The 22566-nt window shown below is 40.6% G+C and overlaps 1 protein-coding gene across 4 annotated transcripts in view; it reads left to right on the plus strand.

The window, feature by feature from the left end:
- Nucleotides 1-22566, plus strand: part of Helz (helicase with zinc finger) — a 127627-nt gene that overhangs the window by 47097 nt on the left and 57964 nt on the right. The window contains exons 11-17 of one of the 4 annotated variants that reach the window (XM_005069993.4): nt 170-277; nt 1313-1610; nt 9112-9379; nt 13156-13489; nt 14249-14379; nt 19089-19268; nt 19737-19841. In XM_005069993.4, the coding sequence (XP_005070050.2) occupies nt 170-277; nt 1313-1610; nt 9112-9379; nt 13156-13489; nt 14249-14379; nt 19089-19268; nt 19737-19841 (1424 nt within the window). Of the gene's footprint in view, nt 1-169; nt 278-1312; nt 1611-9111; nt 9380-13155; nt 13490-14248; nt 14380-19088; nt 19269-19736; nt 19842-22566 lie in introns of those variants that run through there. The other 3 variants (XM_013113329.3, XM_040749983.1, XM_021227136.2) reach the window with 3 other exon arrangements.

Raw genomic sequence — 22566 nt, forward strand, 5'->3', positions numbered from 1 at the left:
TCAGCTTTTGGCTGTTAATTTTCCTTTGTCTGCATCACACGCCAGTCTTGTAAGCATGCTGGGAAGGGGTGTGTGAAGTCCCTTGGTCAGCAAGCGCTCCATCTTTGGTCATGGCTCACACCTGTGTTTCCACCCTCGGACTCTGACAGGAATCCCTCTTTGCTTTCAGCTTAGCGAGTGCATAGAGGGAGTTCAGGTGGAGCACAACCCTGACTTGTCGGTCACCGTCAACACCAAAAGATCCCACCAGACATGGACCTTTGCTCTGACCTGTAAGGTAGGAAGCTCATGCTGATTAAAGATGACCAGATTTGTTCAGTTTCTTGAAGCTTACTGGACTTTAAATGTCTGCTCTGAGAGCGTTACAAATGTTTTACTCTGAGTACATTTCATGTAGGCTCTGTACTGTGCCAAAGTGGGTGTCTGTATTTCAGTCATTAAATACCCTTTTTTCCACTTTGAAGTAGGATCCATTTAGCTACGTAGGACACCTTCTTATTTTCTTGGTAAAGAAGTCTGACATACATTACCTTCTAAACTTGGAACATAGGATGGGGTTCATGGCTTATAATTGGATTATTTAATCTGGCAGTTCTAAGAATTTTTTGCAATGAAAACCCATTTTTGCATTTCATTTGATGAAGTCAAAGATTTTGTAATAATGTGTATTTCTCTTTAATTTATTTTTTGTGTTTCATGGGCCTTGCCCATGTTAGGCATGTATTCTACCACTGAGCTATATCCCCAGCCCTAGAGAGGGTTTTCAATATGAGACATTTTCTGCGGTGCTTCTCATCTTCAATTATGATGGTCACAGGCTAAGATTGGAATAGAGTTAACCATTTCAGTGAATATGTTGGGTGGAGAGGTTTTGTACTCTTTTTAGTGGTGTTTCTCCTCGGCACCACCTGCATCTTGAGATGGAATGTTTAGCTTCAGCCCTGAACCCAATCCAGTGCTCTCAGAGGTAACTGTCCTCCTTCACAGCTTCCTACGTGAGGCTCTGTAAGCATAGTTAGAGGCTGACCCAAGGTGGCAGATTTTGCCACTGGGAAAGATGAACGTATGCAAAAGGTCCAGGGAGGCTGATGATGTAGCATACGTATATTTAGAAACTTTGCTTTAACCATTCTGTTTTGTCTTTGTTTTTCTTTTTCTTCTTAAATAGCTTGTGAGCAGTTTGTTGGACAAAATAGTTCTTTAGAAACATGGGGAGTAGCAGACCCTTCTGGGAATATTTTCATTGAAGAGCCCAGTTACAATTGAATTTCCACCCCCTTGTACTCAATGAATTATTTTAACTTCCTTGTAGCCTGCAAGAATGCTGTATCGGGTAGCATTGCTTTATGATGCTCATCGTCCTCATTTTAGTATCATTGCCATATCTGCCGGAGATAGTACTACCCAGGTATCACAAGAAGTCCCCGAAAACTGTCAAGAATGGATAGGAGGAAAGATGGCCCAAAATGGATTAGATCATTACGTGTATAAAGTCGGGATAGCATTTAACACAGAAATATTTGGAACTTTTCGCCAAACCATAGTTTTCGACTTTGGATTGGAGCCAGTACTCATGCAAAGAGTAATGATTGATGCAGCTTCTACAGAAGGTAATATTTAGACTTTTTTCCCCCGATACAATGTATTAAAAGGCAAGGTTAAAAGATATGTATTGACCCCTAAATATTCCTCAGATAGGGAGGGAATAAAAAGGAAAAATTCCCATGTTAATTGACTTACTCACTGTGTAATGACCATAAAATGGGTCAGGTTGTGCCTTGATCTCTTCATGCAGTCATCAGGCAAATCTTGCTTTGAAGTCCCCTAAACTTACCTAACATGAATAGGTAATTAGGTCTGTTTTGGTCTAGCAATTTCATGTTAAAGTAATATGGTTTTTAGCACAGCCAGACCTTTTAGTATTTGTTTGACTAGAATGTCTTTCTAAGGGTAATGACGTATATACCTCCAGTGTCTATTTCCATTTCCTACTGACTCTTCAGTTAGCTTTGCTAATGCTACTATTTCATCTCTGAAGGAAAAGCCCTCAATATCAATTTTAAGTTATTGTGTGTCCTCACTCTACTGTTAAGGAGGGTAGGGCGTCTCAACAGAATCTGCTCAGTTCTTTGGGAAGGGAAGGGGCCCCTGCATGCTTGATGCTGCAGCTGATTTGCTTTGTATATTGTTGGTGGTGCCTCTACCTAAATTTGATGTCCAACTCCAGTAGGACAAGGAAAGGGCATGCTAGCTCATACTTCTGTGGCTCTTGGTTGGATTATAGGCGCTTTAATTTATTAAGCAAATGATTAAGGATGTCTTTAATGACACTATGTAATAAGCTGTAGGGAGAGATGAAACTTGGTACTGTGCTGACTGGAACTAACCATAATGTAGAGAGGATGCTTACTCCCAAGTACCAGTGTCCTACTAATGAGAACCTGGGACAGTTTTCTTTTCATGAGCAAACACATGGTAACCAGGCAGTAGAACTGTTCTTTTTCTTTTTTCCCCTGGAAGTTGAGGTGACACACCTATTTGTCTGTGTGTCTGTCTGTCTGTCTGCCTGCCTGTCTGTCTGTCTGTCTGTCTGTCTAATTTTCTGGAATTGGGTCTCACTAAGTAGCCCAGACTGGCCCTGAATGCATAAATCTCCTGCCTTAGTCTCCCCAGCACTGGAATTATGAGTGTGTATGACCATGACTGGCCTTTACTATGACATTTGTGCCAAGCTGTTGTCGTTAGGCAATGTCTTCTTTGTGCGTGCTAATGTAACCCAGGCTTCATTTTATTTCATTCTCTGCTTTGTTTGATCTCATTTACATTTTATTTGTTTGTATGTAATTTTGTCATTTTCTCGGTAGGAACAAAATATGTTAATTTCCATAGCCAAAAATAGATATGCCAGTAGATAAAATACAAATAAAAGCACCGGGTGTATAAAACATCTTTTAATGAAGGACTAGATGGTAAATGTTGTAGGTGTTGTGAGGACTTGATCCTGGGCACATCTTTAGGGATGGGCCTGACTGCATTCACAGAAATTTAGTGAGGAAGTGAATCTGCCATTTGAATGGGATTTGTCTTCATCTCTACTGTTTGCTTCTTCCACTTGATTGGCTATTTGTGTCTTCATTGGGTTTATATTGCTGTGATAACACAATAAAAAGCAACTTGGAGAGGTAAGGGTTTGCCTCATATTATAGCTTGTAGTCCATCATCCAGGGAAGTCAGGGCAGAAACCTGACAGCAGGAACTGATGTGGTTGAGGGAAGCCAATGTTTTCCTGGCTTCTTCTCAGCACTGGTTCAGTTCACACCGAAGAGCCCACTGAGCTCGGAGCACTTGTCTGGCCCAGAGTTCCAAAGTCTTTGTATAGTCCTCCCCAAAACATGGTCAAGTGTATCACAGCAATATCCCACTCCTGGTGCAGTTTCTGTCTCAGCTTGCTCTTGCTGTGTTAAACTCCATGACCACAAGCAGTTAATGGGAGGAAAGGGTTTGTTTCTCCTACACTTCCAGCCCTCAGTTCATGACTAAAGGCAGTCATGGCAGGAACCTGGAGACAAGAGCCAATGCAGAGGCAGTGGAGGAGTGCTTGCTCAGTCTGCTTTCTTATGGGAAGGATGGCAGACTAATGCAGAGGTGGCACCTCCCCCAATGAGCTGGACCCTCCCACACCAGTCTCTCATTAAGAAAATGCACTTACCCTCAGGCCAGACCACGGAGACAGTTTCTCACTGAGAACCCTTCTTCCCAAATGACTCTAGCTTGCATCATGTTGACCTAAAACTAAGCAGCACAACTGGTAAGCAAGTTTTGTCCTTAAATAACACTGGAGATAGTTTTCTTCCATAACGTTACACAGTTGGCTCCACTGGGCCATCTCCACTGACATTACTAGCAGCTCCTATGGTAAGGAATGCTGCCCAGTTTCCCTCAGTCCTACTGTGCCTCAGCCACCAAAGACTGTTTGTGCCCTTCAGACTGACTGATGTTGGTATTTCATTGCCTCAGTGTGACTCAGGGAGACTCACAGTCGAGTTGTATGACAGATGGTATTTTCCTAGTTCATTGTTAATCAATGAACTAAAAAACTTTCTTCATTAGTTAATTTAGCTTTTGAGTTGAATTGAAACACAACTCCATAGATTTCTTTTTCCTTTTTAAAAATTGTATTTGTTTATATATTTATGTATGAATGTTCTGCATATGTATGTACCTGCATGCCAGAAGGGGGCATCAGATCCTGTTATAGATGGTTGTGAGCTACCATGTGGTTGCTGGGAATTGAACTCACGAGCTCTGGAAGAGCAGTCAGTGCTCTTAACCACTGAGCCATCTCTCTTGCTTGATTTCATTTCTTTTTTCCCCACACTATTGTTATTATCTGCAGTGTCCATTCCTTTTTGTAGTTATAGAATAACCCCAACTGTTGAAGAAGTGTGTGACTTCAGCTGTGCTTTTTCTTTTTTATTTCCTACTTGTTTTCCTGGCTATTGAGTTTTAGAAAAATATGCTATTTATTAAAATTGTTTTTAGGTAAACTAGGAGTTATGACTCAAAGTGTGTGATCAAAGACAAGGGAAGTTATCGAGCTTTGCTTGCATGCTGTGTGTATACACAGCCTCCCCTGATAGGAGATTTTGGAGACACTGATTTGGAGTTGTGTTTTGGACATCTGGAAATAGTCTATTTACAGTTTATTCTTAGGTTTGAATCTGGAAATATCGCATTCATTTCTGTGTTGTGAATCTAGCAAGACATGATAACATCACTGCAAAATTTAGTCCCCTTTAAAAATGACTTCCCTTGCCAAAGGTGATGACAAACTACACATATCTGCTATCTATGAACATTGTATGATCAGCAAAACATTAGAAAAAGAAGGTTTTAAAGTTTATCATCAAAGTTCAATGTAAGGAATGATAACACGAGGAGAAGCTGCCTGCTGTCTTTACTGTTTCAGTCTGGTTACCTGGGGTATACCCCCTGCTTTGCCCCATGACACTGCGTTTCTTTGTGTAGCCCTGGCTGTCCTGGAACTCACTCAGTAGACCAGGCCCTGGATGACCTCAAGTTCACAGATATCTGCCTGTGTTTGCCTCTCAGATGCTGGGAGTAAAGGTGTGGACCACCACATTTGCCACAGTTTTGTGTTCGTATGGTGTGTGTGTGTGTGTGTGTGCGCGCGCGCGCGTGTGTGTGTGTGTGTGTGTGTGTGTGTGTGTGTGTGTGTGTGAGAGAGAGAGAGAGAGAGAGAGTGTGTGTGACTTCTTATTAGCCTCTTAAAGAGGGAGAAGATAGGGGCCAGTGGTTGGCACAGCCAAGAAGACTTCATGTTGCCTCTGGGTAGCGGTATGGGAGAGTGAAATGGAAACGGAAGTGCTAGTTGGGAGTTACTGTGTGCTTGGGCTTTATTTGTAATCAGAGAGACCAAAACTTTGGTCTTTTAAGAAAAACTGGTGTCTGACTTTGAAATTAGGAAGCATTTTATCTAGCTTTTAGATAAATAGAGCTGCTTTTAATAAATTACATTTATTGGACGCCTATAGGCTGTCTCTGCTTTGTTTTCCTCTCACCATCTTCTTGTGCAGTCTCCAGGCCCCATTAAAGATACTGTTTAAATTGATTGCATTTCATATTTCAAAGCAAGGTTTTCCTTTGGATATTATATTATAATGGGTAGTAGCTTTGGGGCTGGAATGCAAACAGACTTAATGTAAGCCTTAACATCGGAGAGCTTAAGGATATTGGGAAGTGTTTCTGTGTCAGACTAGCTATTCTAGTTGAGTTGACTATTTTTGTGAAAAGATTTATTTTATTCTTTTACAATTCTGTGTAGTTGTGCATGTCTGCATGTGGGTATGTACAAATGAGTGGAGGTTCTCACAGAGGCCAGAGGCATTGGTTCCCTGGAGCTGGGTAATAGATAGTTGTGAGTTTAATGTAGTTGCTGGGAACTGAACTCTGGTACTCTGGAAGAGCAGCAAGTACTCTTAACTTCTGAGCCAGCTTTGTAGCCCAGAATTGGCTATTTTTGAGAGTGGCAGCCCTTCCATGTTGTCAAGTATATCCCATTGGTTAGGTTTTTGGTGATGCTGAGGATTTAGTGCAGGCTTTCACCCATGCTGGGCAATAGTCCAGTTTAATTTTCTGTGGATTTCTCTTAAATGTATTTATAGCTTCTGCATACTTGCCACACCTCAAGGTAGCATATTCTGTAGGTTTGTAATTTCTGTCAGGTTTTCTTGGAGATTATTACTACAAGAGTTGGTTAATGATCAGTGTTAATAATATTGTTCAAGTTTGTTCCTTTTTGTCTTTCAAGAGTGTGTTTCACTTTAGGCTGATGTAGGTTGAGGGAACATACCTGCCATGGATGAAGAGTTGCTCAGCAGTCCTGAGCAGTGCTAATTCGCAGGTGCAGGAGTTACAGCTGAGGATGGTATTGAACACACCTGTAGGAGTCTCTGTAAGAGACTCAAGAAGTAATGACCTTTAAACACTGTAAATCAGTGGGTCATTACACAGTTTAACAGTTTTTTCAGGAAAGGAATGAGCAAGGCGTGGTGGCTCACACCTGCAATCCTAGCTTTTGAGAGGCTGAAGCAGAGGAATGACTGCAAGTGCCAGCCATAGAGCTATTATAGAGGAAGACTCTCTAAAAATTACCCCCCCCCAAAAAAAGCCCTTCAAAACCAAGAGGGAAACAAGCAAACAAAACACAAGGAAGAGGAATGAAGAACCGAGGCGGAAGTCTGACTCCCAGGAGAATTAGTTCTATGAAGCCTCTTAGGAGCCACCAGCTGTTCACAAATGGGTGTTTCCAAGTGTCTGCTCTACTGCTACAGCGTTTCCCTCTCCTCCATAGGAACACGATGCTGGTTGTAGTGGCTCATCAATTAATCCTAGTGCTTGGGAAGCAACCCCAGATTCTAGGTTAGCCTAGGCTACATGTGAGATCATGCCCTATAGCCCCCCAAAATGAAATGGGATAAAGATTAACATTGTTTAAAAATTTTATGGTTCTTCTAACTCAAGAATTTCTTCAAAGTGTAAATTATGACACTATGTACATAAAATGTTAAAAAATACTGTTGCTTATGCCATGTCCCCCAAATTTAATACTTCTAGTCAAAAGTAGAGAAATTGAACTTCTGTATTATTTGTGCAGATTTTTTTTTTTTTTTTTGTTCGTGACAGGGTTGCTCTGTAGCTTTGGAGCCTGTCCTGGAATTCACAGAGATTCACCTGCCTCTGTGTGCCTCCCCCCCCAGTGTTGGAATCAAAGGCGTGTACCAATTTGTGCAGATTTTAATGTGTTATCCATAGCATTCTCAGGATACTATTTTTGCTCTTTTTTTCTAAGCACTTTAAGGGACATAGAAGTAGTCAGTGACTTTTAAATGATATGAGAATGTGTTGCTTGAAGTGTAGACTAAAGTCACTTAAATAAAATCTATAATGTAATTATGAAATGTAAAATTTCCACCTTACAATAGAAGTTAGACATCCATCTACATACTAATTTTTTTCTTTCTTTTCTCTTTTGGTTTTTGACACAGGGTTTCTCTGTATTCCTGACTGTACTAGAGCTCACTCTGTAGATCAGGCTAGCCTCAAACTCAGAGATTTGCCTGCCTTTCTATCTCCCCAGTGCTGAGATTGAGGACATATGCTACCATGCCTGATTCAATTTATTTAAAAATTTTGTGTGTGTCTGTGTTAGTTTATGTCATTCGTGTTTCTACCAGAGGGTGTCAGCTCTCATGGAGCTGGTTGTGAGCCATCTGTCATGGGTGCTGGAAGTCAAACACTTGTCCTGAAAAGAGCAGTAAGTGTTCTTAATTGCTGAGTCATCTCTCCAGTCCCTAGAGTAGTTTGAGGTGTAGTTTTAATGGGTAGTTCAATTTTACTGCTGCGATAATTGTATTTATGTTGCTGTCTGAGAAATAGCAACACTCTTAGAAAAATGCTTTCACAAGGATCAAAAGGTAGAAATTAGGACCTTTATACACTTTTATTAAGATAATAGGATTAAGGAAAACAGAAAGCAAACAATAAGGTATTTAGATACTTGCTACTGTTGTGCAATTTCTTTGTGAATGATTGCATATGTGCTTATAATGCATATGTGACATTAGAGGTTGCAATACAGGAACTTGGGGTGTAGTTCAGTGGTAGAATATGTTGGGTTTTGTGTTTGATCTCTAGTACCACAAAATAATCTAAATAAACTTGCCAAACTACTAACTGAATGGGAAGTTGCAGTTACACCTGTTCTAATTCAGAGACAGCTTGATGTGACTTCCCCTGAGCTCTGTCTGAAATAGGAAAGTCTTACTCCTATATCAAAACTCAACCTTTGCCTAATGAGTCAGACAACTTCTACTTTTGGCTATGTTTTGCTTTTCTTGGCCAGCACACTCCACCCAGTAAGTCTCAGATAGTGTACTGTGAGCTTCTTGTGACTCATCTTTGCTGGCCTATGTTACATCTCTTTCAAATGGTTTTCACATTGTGCCCTGCTTACAGTATAATTGGCCTTTTGGGAAGTGGCATTCAAGCGACTTCCTATCACATGTTCCAAGGAGTTGGCAGTGTTGTATATCCATGTCTTCTAACAGATTGGTGCTGGTAGCAAGGTGATTGTTCAGACAGCTTCTCCGTGCTTTGCCACACAAGCAAAGATTGACACTTTCAGAACTTTGGTTCCTCTCTTCTTATTGTTATGGGGCAAGTTCTGCCAGGATGAGGAGGAAGGTCACTGTTAACCATCACTCAGTACATTTTGTCATACAGGGAATTGATCAGGTGTCTCTTGACGGAAGAGTTAAGTTCTGAATATTAACCGGAAAATAGCTATTTGTGGCATGACCTAGCCTAATGTATAAAAATGTGTTCTTACATTGATTCCTAATAATGTTATTTTGTTAAAATGGCCAAAGATATGTCAGACATGGGGAAAGTACTCTCTCAATGAGTTTTGTGTTTTATTTTAAGAATTTTAGCTCTAGCATGTGAAACTCTGTTACAAAAATAAGTACCTATTCACTTGAGAATTTAACATCGTGTTCCTTTGTAAATGTGTTTCTTGTTTTTCTTTAGATCTTGAATACCTGATGCATGCAAAACAGCAGCTGGTAACTACAGCCAAGCGCTGGGATTCTTCTTCTAAGACTATTGTAGATTTTGAACCTAATGAAACTACTGATTTGGAGAAGAGCCTTCTGATCAGATACCAAATCCCTCTTTCTGCTGACCAGCTGTTTACGCAGTCTGTTTTAGACAAATCATTGACCAAGGCTAACTATCAGTCACGGTTGCACGACCTGCTTTATATTGAGGAGATAGCCCAGTATAAAGAAGTTAGCAAGTAAGTTCTTTGAGAACCTCCTCTCTCCCCTCTACCCCTTCCTCCCCTCCCCTCCTCCTTCCCTCCACTCCTATATTCCTCTTCTCCTTTGTTTACCTTTAGAGACATTTTAAATCTTACAATGGAGATATGCTTAAGTGAAGATGGGTATTAAAATAATTGTTCTTCACTAGCTATGTTTTCTATTTAACTAACTACTTGTTATTAAGTCCTGGCTGGCCTGGAACTCGATATGTAGGCCAGGCTGGACTTGAACTTCTGCCTCTTGACTGTCAGGATTATAGGTGTTAGCCAGCACCCTTGGCACTCTGTGTTGTATCTTCAATGGAAGTTCTAGTAAGAATTGTGTTTATGGAGAGTTTGAGGCCGGGCTGGACCGACAGCCTCCAAAACAATACAGAGAAACCCTGTCTTGAAAAAAAAAAAAAAAAGAATTGTGTTTATGAATCTGCCGGTGGTACTGCATGCCTTTAATCCCAGCACTGGAAAGGCAGAGACAGGCAGATCTCTGTGAATCCAAGGCCAGCCTGGTCTTCAGAGCTAGTTCCAGGACAGCCAAGGATCCACAGAGAAACCCTGTGTCGACAAATAAGCAAACAAAGAATTGTGCTTAGTACATGGCTCTTTCTCACAAGACCTTGCTGAATGTCTACTCTGGGACCAGTTGTGCATGCACGCTTTTGGAGTGTAAAATCAGCCCTGCTCTTGGGATGTTTTACAGTGAGTTCAGGCTGTAGCAAGCATTTAAAGAATATTCATTGAATAAATGTACAAAACCAGAAGTAAGCCACATATTTTGAAAGTTCTTTGAAGAATGAAATGATTTAGATAGAGGGAAAATAGTCTGATGAATTGGTTTTATAGCAATTTATAAATGTTTGCCACAGTCAAGAACTGAAAGCCAAAGATTATTTGGTTAATGTAAGAGAAATAGTCTTAAATGAAAGTGTGAGTGAGTGAAATTATTAAAAAGGTTGTGAAAGTAGTTGTTTTTTTTTTTTTTACTGTTTAGGTAAAATAAGATGAATCTTCAAAATTAAACCTCAGTGAGACATGGTTATATTTTTATAACAGTTTCTCCTTTTTTGGGGGGGGGGTTTCAAGACAGGGTTTCTCTGTGGCTTTGGAGGCTGTCCTGGAACTAGCTCTTGTAGACCAGGCTGGTCTTGGACTCACAGAGATCTACCTGCCTCTGCCTCCTGAGTGCTGGGATTAAATGCCCAGCCCCTGTTTCTCCTTTTAAATATAGTCTAACCAGTATTTTTTTTTCCTGCAAGATGTCTTATCATTAGTAATAGATGCAGAATACTTATTAGGGGCATATCCAAAAAACAAAGAGCAAATGAAAATGTAAAAGTACATTGTGCCACTCTATTTGTTGGTTAAATGTGATAGAACCTTTCAAAGTCTCAAATGTGTCAGGGCAGTATACTTTGTTTTCATTATTCTGGGGCTATGTCATGGTCCTTTTTGGTTGTATTCTTTTCTCTCTTTGTGGGAGCAGAGTTTTGCTGTGTAGCATAGGCTGGCCTTGAACTTGTCACCCTTCTTCCCCTTTTCCTCTTGAGTGCTCATATTTCAGATATGTGCTGGGCCATTCAGGATTTGGATCTCTCTTTCCACCCTGTTTATGAGACAAAGTTTCTCTTGTTTTGCTGCACAGACAGAAAGCCATGTTCACTTTATTATAGTAATCCAGGTTGAAAATGTTGAGTTGCAAATGACTTCACCAGTAGTAGGAACCAGGGTGAGGGGAATGGCAGCTGGTGAGACAGACAGTCAACTGTAACTCAGCTTCTGGCTTGGAAACCTTTTTCCATAATGCCTGGAAGCACTGATTTGGAGTCATGGTGGAGAGGTTAGAGGTTAATGGGTGGTAATGTCTGGGCATGGAGAATGCAGGAACAATGGTATCATTAGAGAGTAAGGTGAGGGCACACTGGGGCTTTGAGAAGGTGGCTGATTTCAGATGGAGGCTGAGGTAGTTAGACAGGTAGCAGAGAGTCCCTGGAAGGTGTGGCTCTACAGAAGCCTAGTGGAAGATGGAGTTTAAAGAGGAGAGTGACTGCAAAGTAGAAGGGACACAATTTGAAGCCTGAACAGGACCTTTAGCAACAGAGAGGTCTTGTCAGGCAGTCGTGTATTAGAGGCAGTCTCTTCCAACCCAGTCCTTCCCATGGTGTGGAAGGCAGCTTGAGAAGCTCCCTCTAGAGACACAAGGACAGCTTCTTTTCAAATGGTGATGTGGACAGAGGCTATCAACTGGGCAGTTTCACTTCACTTTCGTGTTTAGGCTTTTTACTTTGAGTTCTTAGTATAAATCTGGTCTTTGAAGAGTAAGATATACTTGGATAAGATGAAATCTGCATTTCTTTAAAATTATACAGTAAAATTACATACAGAATCAGAGAAATGTTAAGAGTATTTTTAGAAAGTCTCATACAAGGCAGATCCTGCTGGATTTTATTTGATCCTCATTAGAGGTGTGCTATTAAATATTAATTTTAGTAATTGTAGACCTTTTGGTTTTATACCTCTTATGTATTCTATTTGGAAGTTTCTTTCCTTTTTCTTTTTTTGGTCTCTCTTTCGCTCTCTCTTTCTTCCTTTGTTCATTCGTTCCTTTTTTTGTGTGTGTGATTACTCCAATGCTGTCTGAGGGTGGGCTGGGGGTCAGGTGTCTTGAGGTTATTTTGGTTTTTCATGACAGGCTTTCTCTGTGTAGCCCTGGCTGCCCTGGATTAGCTCTGTAGACCAGGTTAACCTTGAACTCAGAGATCTGCCTGCCTCTGCCTCCCAAGTGCTGGAAGTAAAGGTGTGCACCCCCATGCCCTGCTGTTTCTTCAACTTTGTAAATTAATCTTGATTCTCTGTACACCTTCAAGCACACATTATATTCACATGTGTCTGGATTGTTTTCTGCTAAGATAGGTCGTCGACCTCCTTTTTTCATCTCTTGCATGAGACTCACTTCCTTGTAATAATGATAAACTTTTATTTAGTTGTTATTTGTTACTGAGAAAAATGCTAGTGATTAGATTCTTTTGGTAAGATTTACCTGGTAAACCCTCAGCTAAAAGTACACTGTAGTTGTAATACAGTGCCTTTCCTCCTGGCTTAGATGGTTTGAAAGTCTTAATCTCAACCATTTCCTATTAGTCAATGTATTTCACTTTATTAATGATCACCTGTCATATACTTAGATTTACAAGAATTATTTATTTGTGCGTGTGCGTCTGAGAGATAGGGCTCACATTTTGAGGTCAGAGAACAACTTTCAGGAGTCAGTTTATACTTCTATGGGTTCTGGAATCGAACTCAAGTTACCATAGTTGACAACAGATGCCTTTACCCACCGTGCCCACTCAGGGGCCACACTTAGTCATTTAAAAATCCATATTCTTTAACACAATTAAGTATGCTTATGCAACTGAATTCAGCTTGGATTTAGGGGAGAAAGATTATGGTATATAGAGTTGGTAATTCAATACAATAGAATTGATAATAAGTTTTTTTTTTTTTGGGACAGGGTTTCTCTGTATTGTTTTCGAGGCTGTCGGTCCAACCTGGCCTCGAACTCACAGAAATCTGCCTGCCTCTGCCTCCCGAGTGCTGGGATTAAAGGTGTGCGCCACCACCGCCCGGCGATAATAAGTTTTACATTTCCATATATTTATATTTACATTTGAATTAGAAATTCAAACATATGTTGTATTTTTCTAGTTCTTGTGTTTTTGATAAGAAATACTCAAACTAGTTTTCTGCTTTCTATTTAGGTTCAACCTTAAAGTGCAATTGCAGATTTTAGCAAGCTTCATGCTCACTGGAGTTTCTGGGGGTGCAAAGTATGCTCAGAATGGACAACTTTTTGGTCGTTTTAAGCTTACTGAAACCCTTTCTGAAGATACTTTGGCTGGACGACTGGTGATGACCAAAGTCAATGCAGTTTATTTATTGCCAGTCCCTAAAGAGAAGCTAGTACAGACCCAGGGAACCAAAGAGAAGGTTTATGAAGCTACTATTGAAGAAAAAACAAAAGATTATATATTTTTAAGGATATCCAGGGAATGCTGTGAAGAGCTTAATCTTCGGCCTGACTGTGACACGCAGGTATGTTTGCAGGCAGTGCCTTCCCCAGGGGGTCTTCACCCAGTGTCAGCTGCTGCCTGCTGCTTGTTCTCCCTCCACCCGACCAGAAACACACTTGACTTGGAAGTCTCATCCTGGGCGGGTTGGCTACCTTTTGAATGTAAGGAGCATGTCATATGTTCCAGTCGTACGAAGCTCGAGCTTCTTGATTAGACATTGGCATCAGCAACCGAAGAGCGGTTTTGTTTCAGGAGCTGCTGTATCCAGAGCCATGGAATAAGCTCTGTGTCTGCTTCCCTTCTGTTTGTATTAATGTTGTTTAAGTGAAGCCTGCACTCAGTTTGCCATATTTAACTGGAAAGCTAGCCTGTCTTCTTAAAATATTAAACTTAGTGGACCATGATTCCTAGTCAGTCTGTACAGGGTTGTAAGACTGATTATCACTGAATGAACATGTGATGCTACACACTTGTTGTTATCAAATGTGTTCTTCATGGGTATGGTGGACTCAGATACCCTTTATCTAGCATTTATAAGATTTCAGTTCTTACTATGTAAAATGAGATCAGTAATAGCCTGTATACTGTTAGTATAATCACACGAGGCCATCTATGACAGCTGCTTGTTACAGTACCTAACATGCAGCCAGTGTTTTCTCTGCCGATTTAACTGTTAGGGTATGATCGTTCTGAGAGCTGCTGTCTCCATGAAGTATTCCTGTGCACTGCCGATATCATGTTGCTGTAAACCTGTTTTACAGATGCTCATTTTGTGTTTCAGGCTGAGCTTCAGTTTCAATTGAATCGATCGCCCCTCTGTGAAATGCATTATGCACTAGACAGGATAAAGGACAATGGTGTTTTGTTTCCAGACACCAGTATGACTCCTACCATACCTTGGAGTCCCAACAGGTATGAAAAGAGATTTCTTAGAAAAAGAAGGTTGCTTTTTTGTGGGGGTGGGGGGGGTGGGGGTGGTTTTGAGACAGGGTTTCTCTGTGGCTTTGGAGACTATCCTGGAACTAGTTCTTGTAAACCAGGCTGGTCTCTAACTCACAGAGATCCGCCTGCCTCTGCCTCTGGAGTGCTGGAGGCGTGTGCCACCACCACCCGGCCGAAAAAGAAGGTTGTTAATGTTAAATTGAATGTCTGTATTAGCTCAAGCATACTTCTTTGCTCCCCCTCCCCCTTTTTAAAAGACAGTATCTCACGCTGTAGCCAGGCTGGATCTTATTATGTAGCTCAAACTGATCCTGAACTTGTGGCAGTCCTCCTGCCTCAGCCTCTCCAGAGCTGGGGTTGCAGGTGTAAGCCAATACCCTGAGCTCAAGCCTACTTTTGTTAGAAAGTTTACCTGTGGTCTTCAGGAGATGATTCAGACTGTAAATTAGTTCTCTGGCTTCTCTCAGTCCTGTGGCTTCTCTCAGTGGTCTCAGTTTGATAGGACATTGAGCAGCTTAGGGATTTTTCCAAAAGGAATTCTAACATGATAACCATGACCTTTCCGCAGTGGTTCAAATCTATAAAACAACTTTGGGATGTAGATGATTTTGTGATTTTAGTAAAGTGGAGGGAATGGTTAGAGGATATTTCTTCAGAAACTGCTGTCAAGTTAGGGGGTTGTACAAATAGTGATCTACCTAACTGTCACCCCACCTGCAGTTAAATAAAGTACTGCTGGTTTGTCCCAAGAGTATGGTTATTGTCCTATTAACTCCTGCCTTCCTAGCTCACTTGACCTTAAAAAAGTATTGAAGTGGCTTTACACAATAAAGACATGGTTGGGTGGCCACCTGGCACTGGTGGCCCTGTTTCCTACTGATGGATGTTCTGGCATCTTTAGTGATTGGTTTCCAAGGGCACCTACATGTTGACAAGTACAGAATGAACACAGAGGACCAGGTGGTACATCTTTACAGATCAGGCCTAGAAGTTGCACATACAAGTCCACTCAACATTCCATTGCTTCTGCTCCTAAAAACAGAATAAAACACAATACGCCTTTTAGTACAAGCTTGCCTCACCCCACTTGTTTTTATTGCCAAGTTTATCAACAGGCACTAGTCTACATGTCTCCAGCATTCTTTGCAGCTCACTGTCCTGAAAGTAATTGTGGTCTGCTTGTAGGAACCCAGGGACATCCCAGTTCTCATTTGGTTGACTTATTTGCATGTATCTCTTTCTTTGCATTCTTACATCTGGTGCTCAAGTTAGGACTGAACTATTTCTGTGGCATTCTGTTGATCTTCCATCCTGCTGTCTGTATCTCTGATGTCTGGTTCAATCCAAAGTTTTTAAAACTAATCATGACATTTCATCATGTGCAGATCTCCAGGTCTGCTGTGTCCTAGGTTCTCACTGATGCCTCCCAGTGCTGTCTTCATGTTGTCTCAGTCCCCGTGCTTTGGCTGCATTCAGTTGCCTTGACATTTATTTGTGCCTTCCTGTACTTATTTCCCTCCTTATGTTTTTTGTTATTCCTATAAAAATGTTATAAACACTATGGTAAAATCCATGCAACAAAGAACCACCATTATTAACCACTTTAGAGTCTAGTCTGAAAAAAAAAGTCTAGCCTGTTAGCTTTAAAAACGTTCATGTGTGACCCTGACACTGTCATTGTGTGTCTCCCTCCTTGTCTCTCCTCACCTTTGCATGGTTTCTTTGCCCAGGGTCAGCCTTCTGAAGACCCTCCCCCCATTTGGTCCTTTAGAGTTGCATGCAGCTCGGGCGCTCACTCTTCAAGCAGATGAGCAGGTTGCTTCTGTTACCTTATCTCGGCACATAGTTCCCGAGTTCTTCTGTGGATCTTCTGTGCTTTCAGCATGGTTTCTCTCTAAATTCATTTTTGTCAGCTGTGTACAATTCAACTTTTTTCCTGAACTCTGAGCTTTGTAAAGTATGAGACCATGTCTTATGTGTTTTCAATCAAGAGAGTCTGTACATTGACGTTAATGTTAATTTCCAGTTTAAAGAGGAAGTTTAGGCTGGGGTGTGAGGGACCCCAGTGAAGCGTTTGGCATTCTGACTTGATTTGCTCGCTGTGTCCAACAGTACTGACTGTGAACTGTGCAAATGCCAAGAAGTCATTGTGCAGCATGCTTCCAAGCAGGCCAGGCTCGCCACTGTCATAGGAACAGCAGTGGAAGGCCCTGTGACTAGGACCTGAGAAGCCAGTAGCCATTTCAAACTTTTCTGGAATCCCAGGAGCGTAGATAGACAATGAAGCTGAGAAGTTGTTTTTGAGCATGTAGTTTCTAAACTAACTGCAGGGATGCATTGGGCCAGAGAAGAAATGGCTTTGGATTAACTTAGTGCTGGGAATAAAAGGATTTTTATTCCATTAAAAAAATTTTTTTTACTGAGCCTAAACTTGGAGAGATGCTGTTCTCAACTGTGGATACAGTGCTTTGCAGCATACGTGTTTAGGTCTCTCTCTTACTAAGTGATGGTACAATAACAGTAGTTGATTTCAGGTTTTGGCTTTCTTTATGTGTTCATTACTCATTACCAGAAATTACAGACATGACTGACCTCGATAAACTCTCACATCTGCCCTGAAACAGTTGATAAGCAGAATGGATTCCATAATGAAGGAAAGATATAGACAGATTTACAGAATTGTTCCTTAGCTTTGGAGTTAATGTATTGAGCCTATATCTACAAGCATTCTGTAACTAACGCTGATGGGAATGATTAGTATGTGTTGTTTTGTTTTTTGATGTGTATTATTCAAGTAATGTCTTTTCCTAAAATCATCAAAAAATAGAGAACTAGAAACTAAGGTGGATTGAACTTTTGTTGCTTAATTATTTTTCCACACAGCTTTAGGTGAGTGTTTTAGTTCATGTAAACATATGTGTGGTCTCATTGGCTTTAAGACAGCCATCTAATGCCAAGTCTACGTCTGAAGACAGAGGAAGGAGTATGAGAGTCAGGGGATCTTGCAACTACAGTGTCAGATGTGGGTGTATGAAACAGTTTTCTGAGCAAACCTGCTGTCATAAGTTGAGTTATAGAATCCCAGAGGTAGGTAACCAGGACGGGGGCAAAAGACCAGTCATGCTGTCACAGACCATATATTGCCTGGCCTAGAACAACATGTTGGGATTTTTGTTTGTTTGCTGTTGTTTTCTGATGCTTGTTGTTCATTGGTTATGTGATGGCCACTTGGGATTTATTACCACATGCTCTTTGTAGCCAGAGGAGCACCAACATGAGAAGCACTTTCTTCACTTAAAAAAACAAAACAAAACAAAAAACCAAAAAACTCAAACTAGTAAGCATTGCTTTTGTTGTTGTTGTTTTAATATATGTAGAGGCTGGTTTGAGAGACTTCTTCCCACTTCAGTTTGGCCAGAGTTGGGTCTCCAGCAAGCTAGGATCTGGAGAGTAGGAAGGCAGAGGAAAGGGGTGCTGGGATGATTTGGGGGGTTACCACACTGGTGTCTGCCTCAATTGGGTCTGGGCATGGTGGTTACCTAGAGTTCGTTTTGTTTTTTGCATTAGAAGATGGAGCATTGCCAGGTTCTGGAAGAGCTCTGAGTGCAGAAGCTGGCTATTGAAGAGGGGCTCTGAAGTAAGATGCCCTGTGTAGTGTATGCCCCAGAGGCCTCTTTCCCTCTACTGTTAGAAAAAAAGTCAAATTCAGAAGAATAAGTAGTGGCATGGTTTTATCTTCCAAGTTGATTTTCTAAGACTTTGTAGATTTAAAGAATCTCCTTGGTTTGAATTTAGTACAGTGGACCAGTTGCAATTCTTAAGCATCTCAGAGTGTTAGGACAGTTTGCATGTGTGAGTAGTTGTTTCTGGTCTAAGTGCAGTTCCGCCTTCCTTACTGAGAGGGACTTTTGCTCTCAAATCTGTCCTCCTGGCTGGGTCATTCTGAAGATACTTGGCCAGTCTGCAGGACTATCTTCACACACTTTTACCTTAGTTGGTGCAGTCTTTGTTATTTTGGTTGGAGTTGTGAGGAAGAATACTGCTGATTCTTTAGTTTAGTCTGCCTCAACATCTGGTGTCCAGTGTAATCTTCAAATCATAAGCATGTCATAGAAGGGGCACTTGTGGAGCTATTGCATTACACTTGGATGATAGGAGCTATGTGAATGGTTTGTGTGCAAAAATACTGGAAAATAAAACCCTTAAAAAAAACCTGCTACTCAATCAAGATTTTTATCAATCTGCTATTTAATCAGCTTTGATATCTCTCAACCAGAGAAATGAAGGTTTTTTTTTTCTTCCCTTTTCTTTGTGTTCTAAATCTGTCTGGAGACCTTTCAATAGGTCAGTAGTAGAAATTTAGATAGTTGTTTTTTTGCACTCCACTTGCTGTGAAGGAAATGGCAGCTTCCTCATTACACATAGGAAACAGTTTTCTGCATTTTGAAATATTGCCAGCAGATAGACTCCAAGTGTTTGATCTCTTTAGATTAGTATCTAACTCAGGTTAGTTTTGATTCATGGCAGAACACCTTACGTTGCCTTTCTTGAGTAATCTGAAGAGATTTTAGAGTATGTGTTGGTTATTGTAGATGCTGTGCTGCTTGGGTAGATGTAGTATCAGCAAAAACTGACAACACTCATGTGCATGTTAAATAGCACGCTTGTATTTTCTACAGACAATGGGATGAGCAGTTGGATCCTCGACTAAATGCAAAACAGAAAGAAGCTGTTCTGGCCATCACCACTCCACTCTCCATCCAGCTGCCGCCTGTTCTCATCATCGGACCCTACGGGACAGGCAAAACCTTCACTCTGGCTCAGGCCGTCAAGCACATCCTACAGCAGCAGGAGACTAGGTGAGCTGGTGGAGGCGTGCCCATCTCCTTAGCCAGGCACAGCCTCTCTTCTTGTTTTAGAGATAGGATGAGGGCCAACGAGACAGTTTATCCAGGTCTTAATCCTTAAAGGACAGTAAGACCTCAAAGCAATGAAGTTTGTATTCTCTTAGACTATGTTGTTTTAGAAGCTGGCAGTGTAGAAAATGATAGTTTGTAACATAGCCATCTGCTGAGGGATGGGATATGTTAGAACTCAAAGAGCTGGGTTTAAAGTGTTTATTGTGGACAGATTAAAAATTACTTTGGGGAACTCCTCTGTAGCTTAGAGTAGTATACTCTCCTAAAGGCATTGATTGGGATCCCCGGTGAAGAGCTTCAGCAGGGTGAGGGGAATGGACTAGAAGACGGCCACTGCTCTCTTGGTATTATATACTGCTTGACTAGCTTTGTGTTGTGTCATTCTTTTTATTTGCACCATTTTTTCAGCAGGATTCTCATTTGCACCCATTCTAATAGTGCTGCTGACCTCTACATAAAGGATTATTTACATCCATATGTAGAAGCAGGCAATCCCCAGGCAAGACCTCTCAGGTATTTTTAAGGCTTATTATGTATCTGTATCGTTCTTTGTTATTCTTAAGAAAAGGTGTCTGTAAAGATTTTAGAGGCTTTGGAAATACCTAAAGCATTAACTATGTATTGGCATTTGGAGGTGATGTCATTGGAAGAAAGCCTTAAATTAAGGCAAAATGTAAAAATTGTTGACTATTTCTGAAACATTATGTATAAAGAAAGACATCCTTTTTTAAGTTTATCATGTAAAACTGTTGTTACGGTCAGAGTAGATTTTGGTATGTACATCTAAAAAATAGTGTAAGATAAGTGATTAACTTCAATCAAATTGAGTTTGATCAAAATTCTTAGCATGTTTTGCACAGCAGAGTAGTCATGTAATGACAGTTCGTGATGGAAGTAAAATTGTTTTAACTGTGGTCATTTACTACATGTTAGAGAAGCACAAGGCACTGAAATGATGTGTACATCACACTTTTGCAGCACTGATTTGTTCAGGACTTCTAGCTGTCATGTGGACATAAAATATACTTAAATATAGACTGTGGGAGAATAGAAATCCTTTTCTTCAGAAAACAATAAAGAATCATAAATAGTTGTTTATTATACCATTTGCTTTTGTTGTTATATGATTTAATACTTAGTTTTGCCATTTTGCAAACTAATATATCATGGCCTAGGTTGTTCAGCTGATTATTAATTATTGCTTAAAATTAATTTCTCACCACACTTTCATCCATAATATATTAACCTCTTATTTCTAGTTGAATCCAGGCATGGAAACATGAAGTTATGCTATTTAATTCTTTAATTCCCATCACCAAAACCCTTTGAAAGAACAGTGTTGTGGCCCGTGCTTTGTTGTACTCTTGCTCTAAAAGACAGCAGAAATCATCAGTGCAGTGCAATTCAGTTATGTGTAATAATGAATTACTGACTGCTCATTCCCTAATCGAAGATGAGGTGTTTACTGAAGGATGCTTTCATAGCTAGGTGGCAGATTTTAACCTGTGCCCTCCTGGTGGAAGTGGAGAAGCTAGCATTTTACCTTGAGTGTTCTCACTCTAATTGAGAAGAGTTGATTGTTTTATTTACTTGTAGTGGTGGTAGTGTGTGTGTGTGTGTTGCATAGAAAATGTGGCTTAGAAATAGTCGAGTGAAGCTGGTGGTGGCAGCACTCACCTTTAATCCCAGCACTCAGGAGGCAGAGGCAGGTGGATCTATTGAGTTTGAAGCCAGCCTGGTCTACAGAGCAAGGTCCAGAACAGCCAAAGCTACACAGAGAAACCCTGTCTCCAAAAAACCAAACCAAACCAAACCAAAACAGTTGAGTGAAGGCCCACTCCAGACTTGGTGGATTTAGCATAGGTATTTTCTGTCTGAGATAATAGGCTCCATCATTTTTCTAGGTTATATAGCCTTTCCATGTGCAATTATTTTGGGCTGTAAGGATCCACCAAGACACATGTGTCTGTATGTGAAATAAAAAGTAATTTTTCAGTAGAGTTTAGTCAGAGTTGTCCAAATGTAGACAATTGTCTAATAGAGATTTCACTTTTTCTTAGCTCTCAGAGTTGTTGAGTCCAAGATGGAAAAATATTATTTTCAAATGCAAGGTTCAGGTTATTTCATTTAGGAAACAGGATTCAATGGAAAATCACCTAGTTTCCTCGAATGCTTGCTTTATACAATACCCTACATACTCACTGTAGCTTTTCTCTCTAGGAAAGGTACTATCTTGCCACTGTAGCCTAGGAGGATTTGTCTTGAATTCTTAGGCTGTGTTACAAGCTCAGATTAGTTGACACTTTTCCTACTGAATAATAACCATGTTAGATTTGGGAGATAGGGTTAGAATGACTAACTGCTCTGGGAAGCTGAGTTTCTCTGAGGGTTTTGCTTCTTATTTGGGTGGTGCTGGGATGGAACCTCCCAGGCTAAGCAAGTAGCTATCCATTTGCCACACCCCTAGCCAGAGGAAATAACATTACTGGAGTTGTTCTGGACTTCGAGGAGATGGAACACAAGAGGGCACCAAATGTCCACAGATTACCGAGAAGAAAGCTGTTGCTAGGAAGGCAGGCTGTGTAAATTGGCTGCTTCTCAAGCCTGTAGTGTGGACGTTGGCGCTGGGAAATAGTTACAATAGTTAGTGAGTAAATATAGTCATAAATATGGGTAAACACACATAATTAGGATTAGACTCCATGAAATTTCTTTTAGTTGCCAACTGAGCCTAAAGTATGTGGAGTTCTTAGACAACTTTTTAGATTACGTTGAATTTCGATTTTTACTTTATTTAGAACTGGGAGATTTATATACTTGCATATATCACATATGTATATGTGTTTACCCCATAGATAGATAATAAACAAACAAATGACTAGAATTTAGGGATGAAAGAAAAAGGAATATAGAAAGCTGGATGGGGAGTGGCACATGGCTAGAGTCCTGGTGTTTGTGAAGTGGAAGCTTGTGGATTATTGCAAATTGGAGGTCAGCCTCGTTTATATCAGGAGTCCTGGAGAGCTATGCAAAGTTACAAAACAAACAAATAAAAACAGAAGCAAGGAAAAGAAGTACATAGAAAGCAGTTTCTTTTTGCATGTGGATCTGAGGATAAGTTTCTGACCCTGGCAAGGTCATAGTACAGTGAGGACTGGCATCTGGAGGAAGTGTGCTTGCTGCTGTCCGGCAAGTTGAAGGCAGCTACCATTTTGAGTAGTCTTTTAAGAAACTTTTT

Source organism: Mesocricetus auratus, unplaced genomic scaffold, assembly GCF_017639785.1.
Source record: "Mesocricetus auratus isolate SY011 unplaced genomic scaffold, BCM_Maur_2.0 Super-Scaffold_100007, whole genome shotgun sequence".
NCBI lineage: Eukaryota > Metazoa > Chordata > Mammalia > Rodentia > Cricetidae > Mesocricetus > Mesocricetus auratus.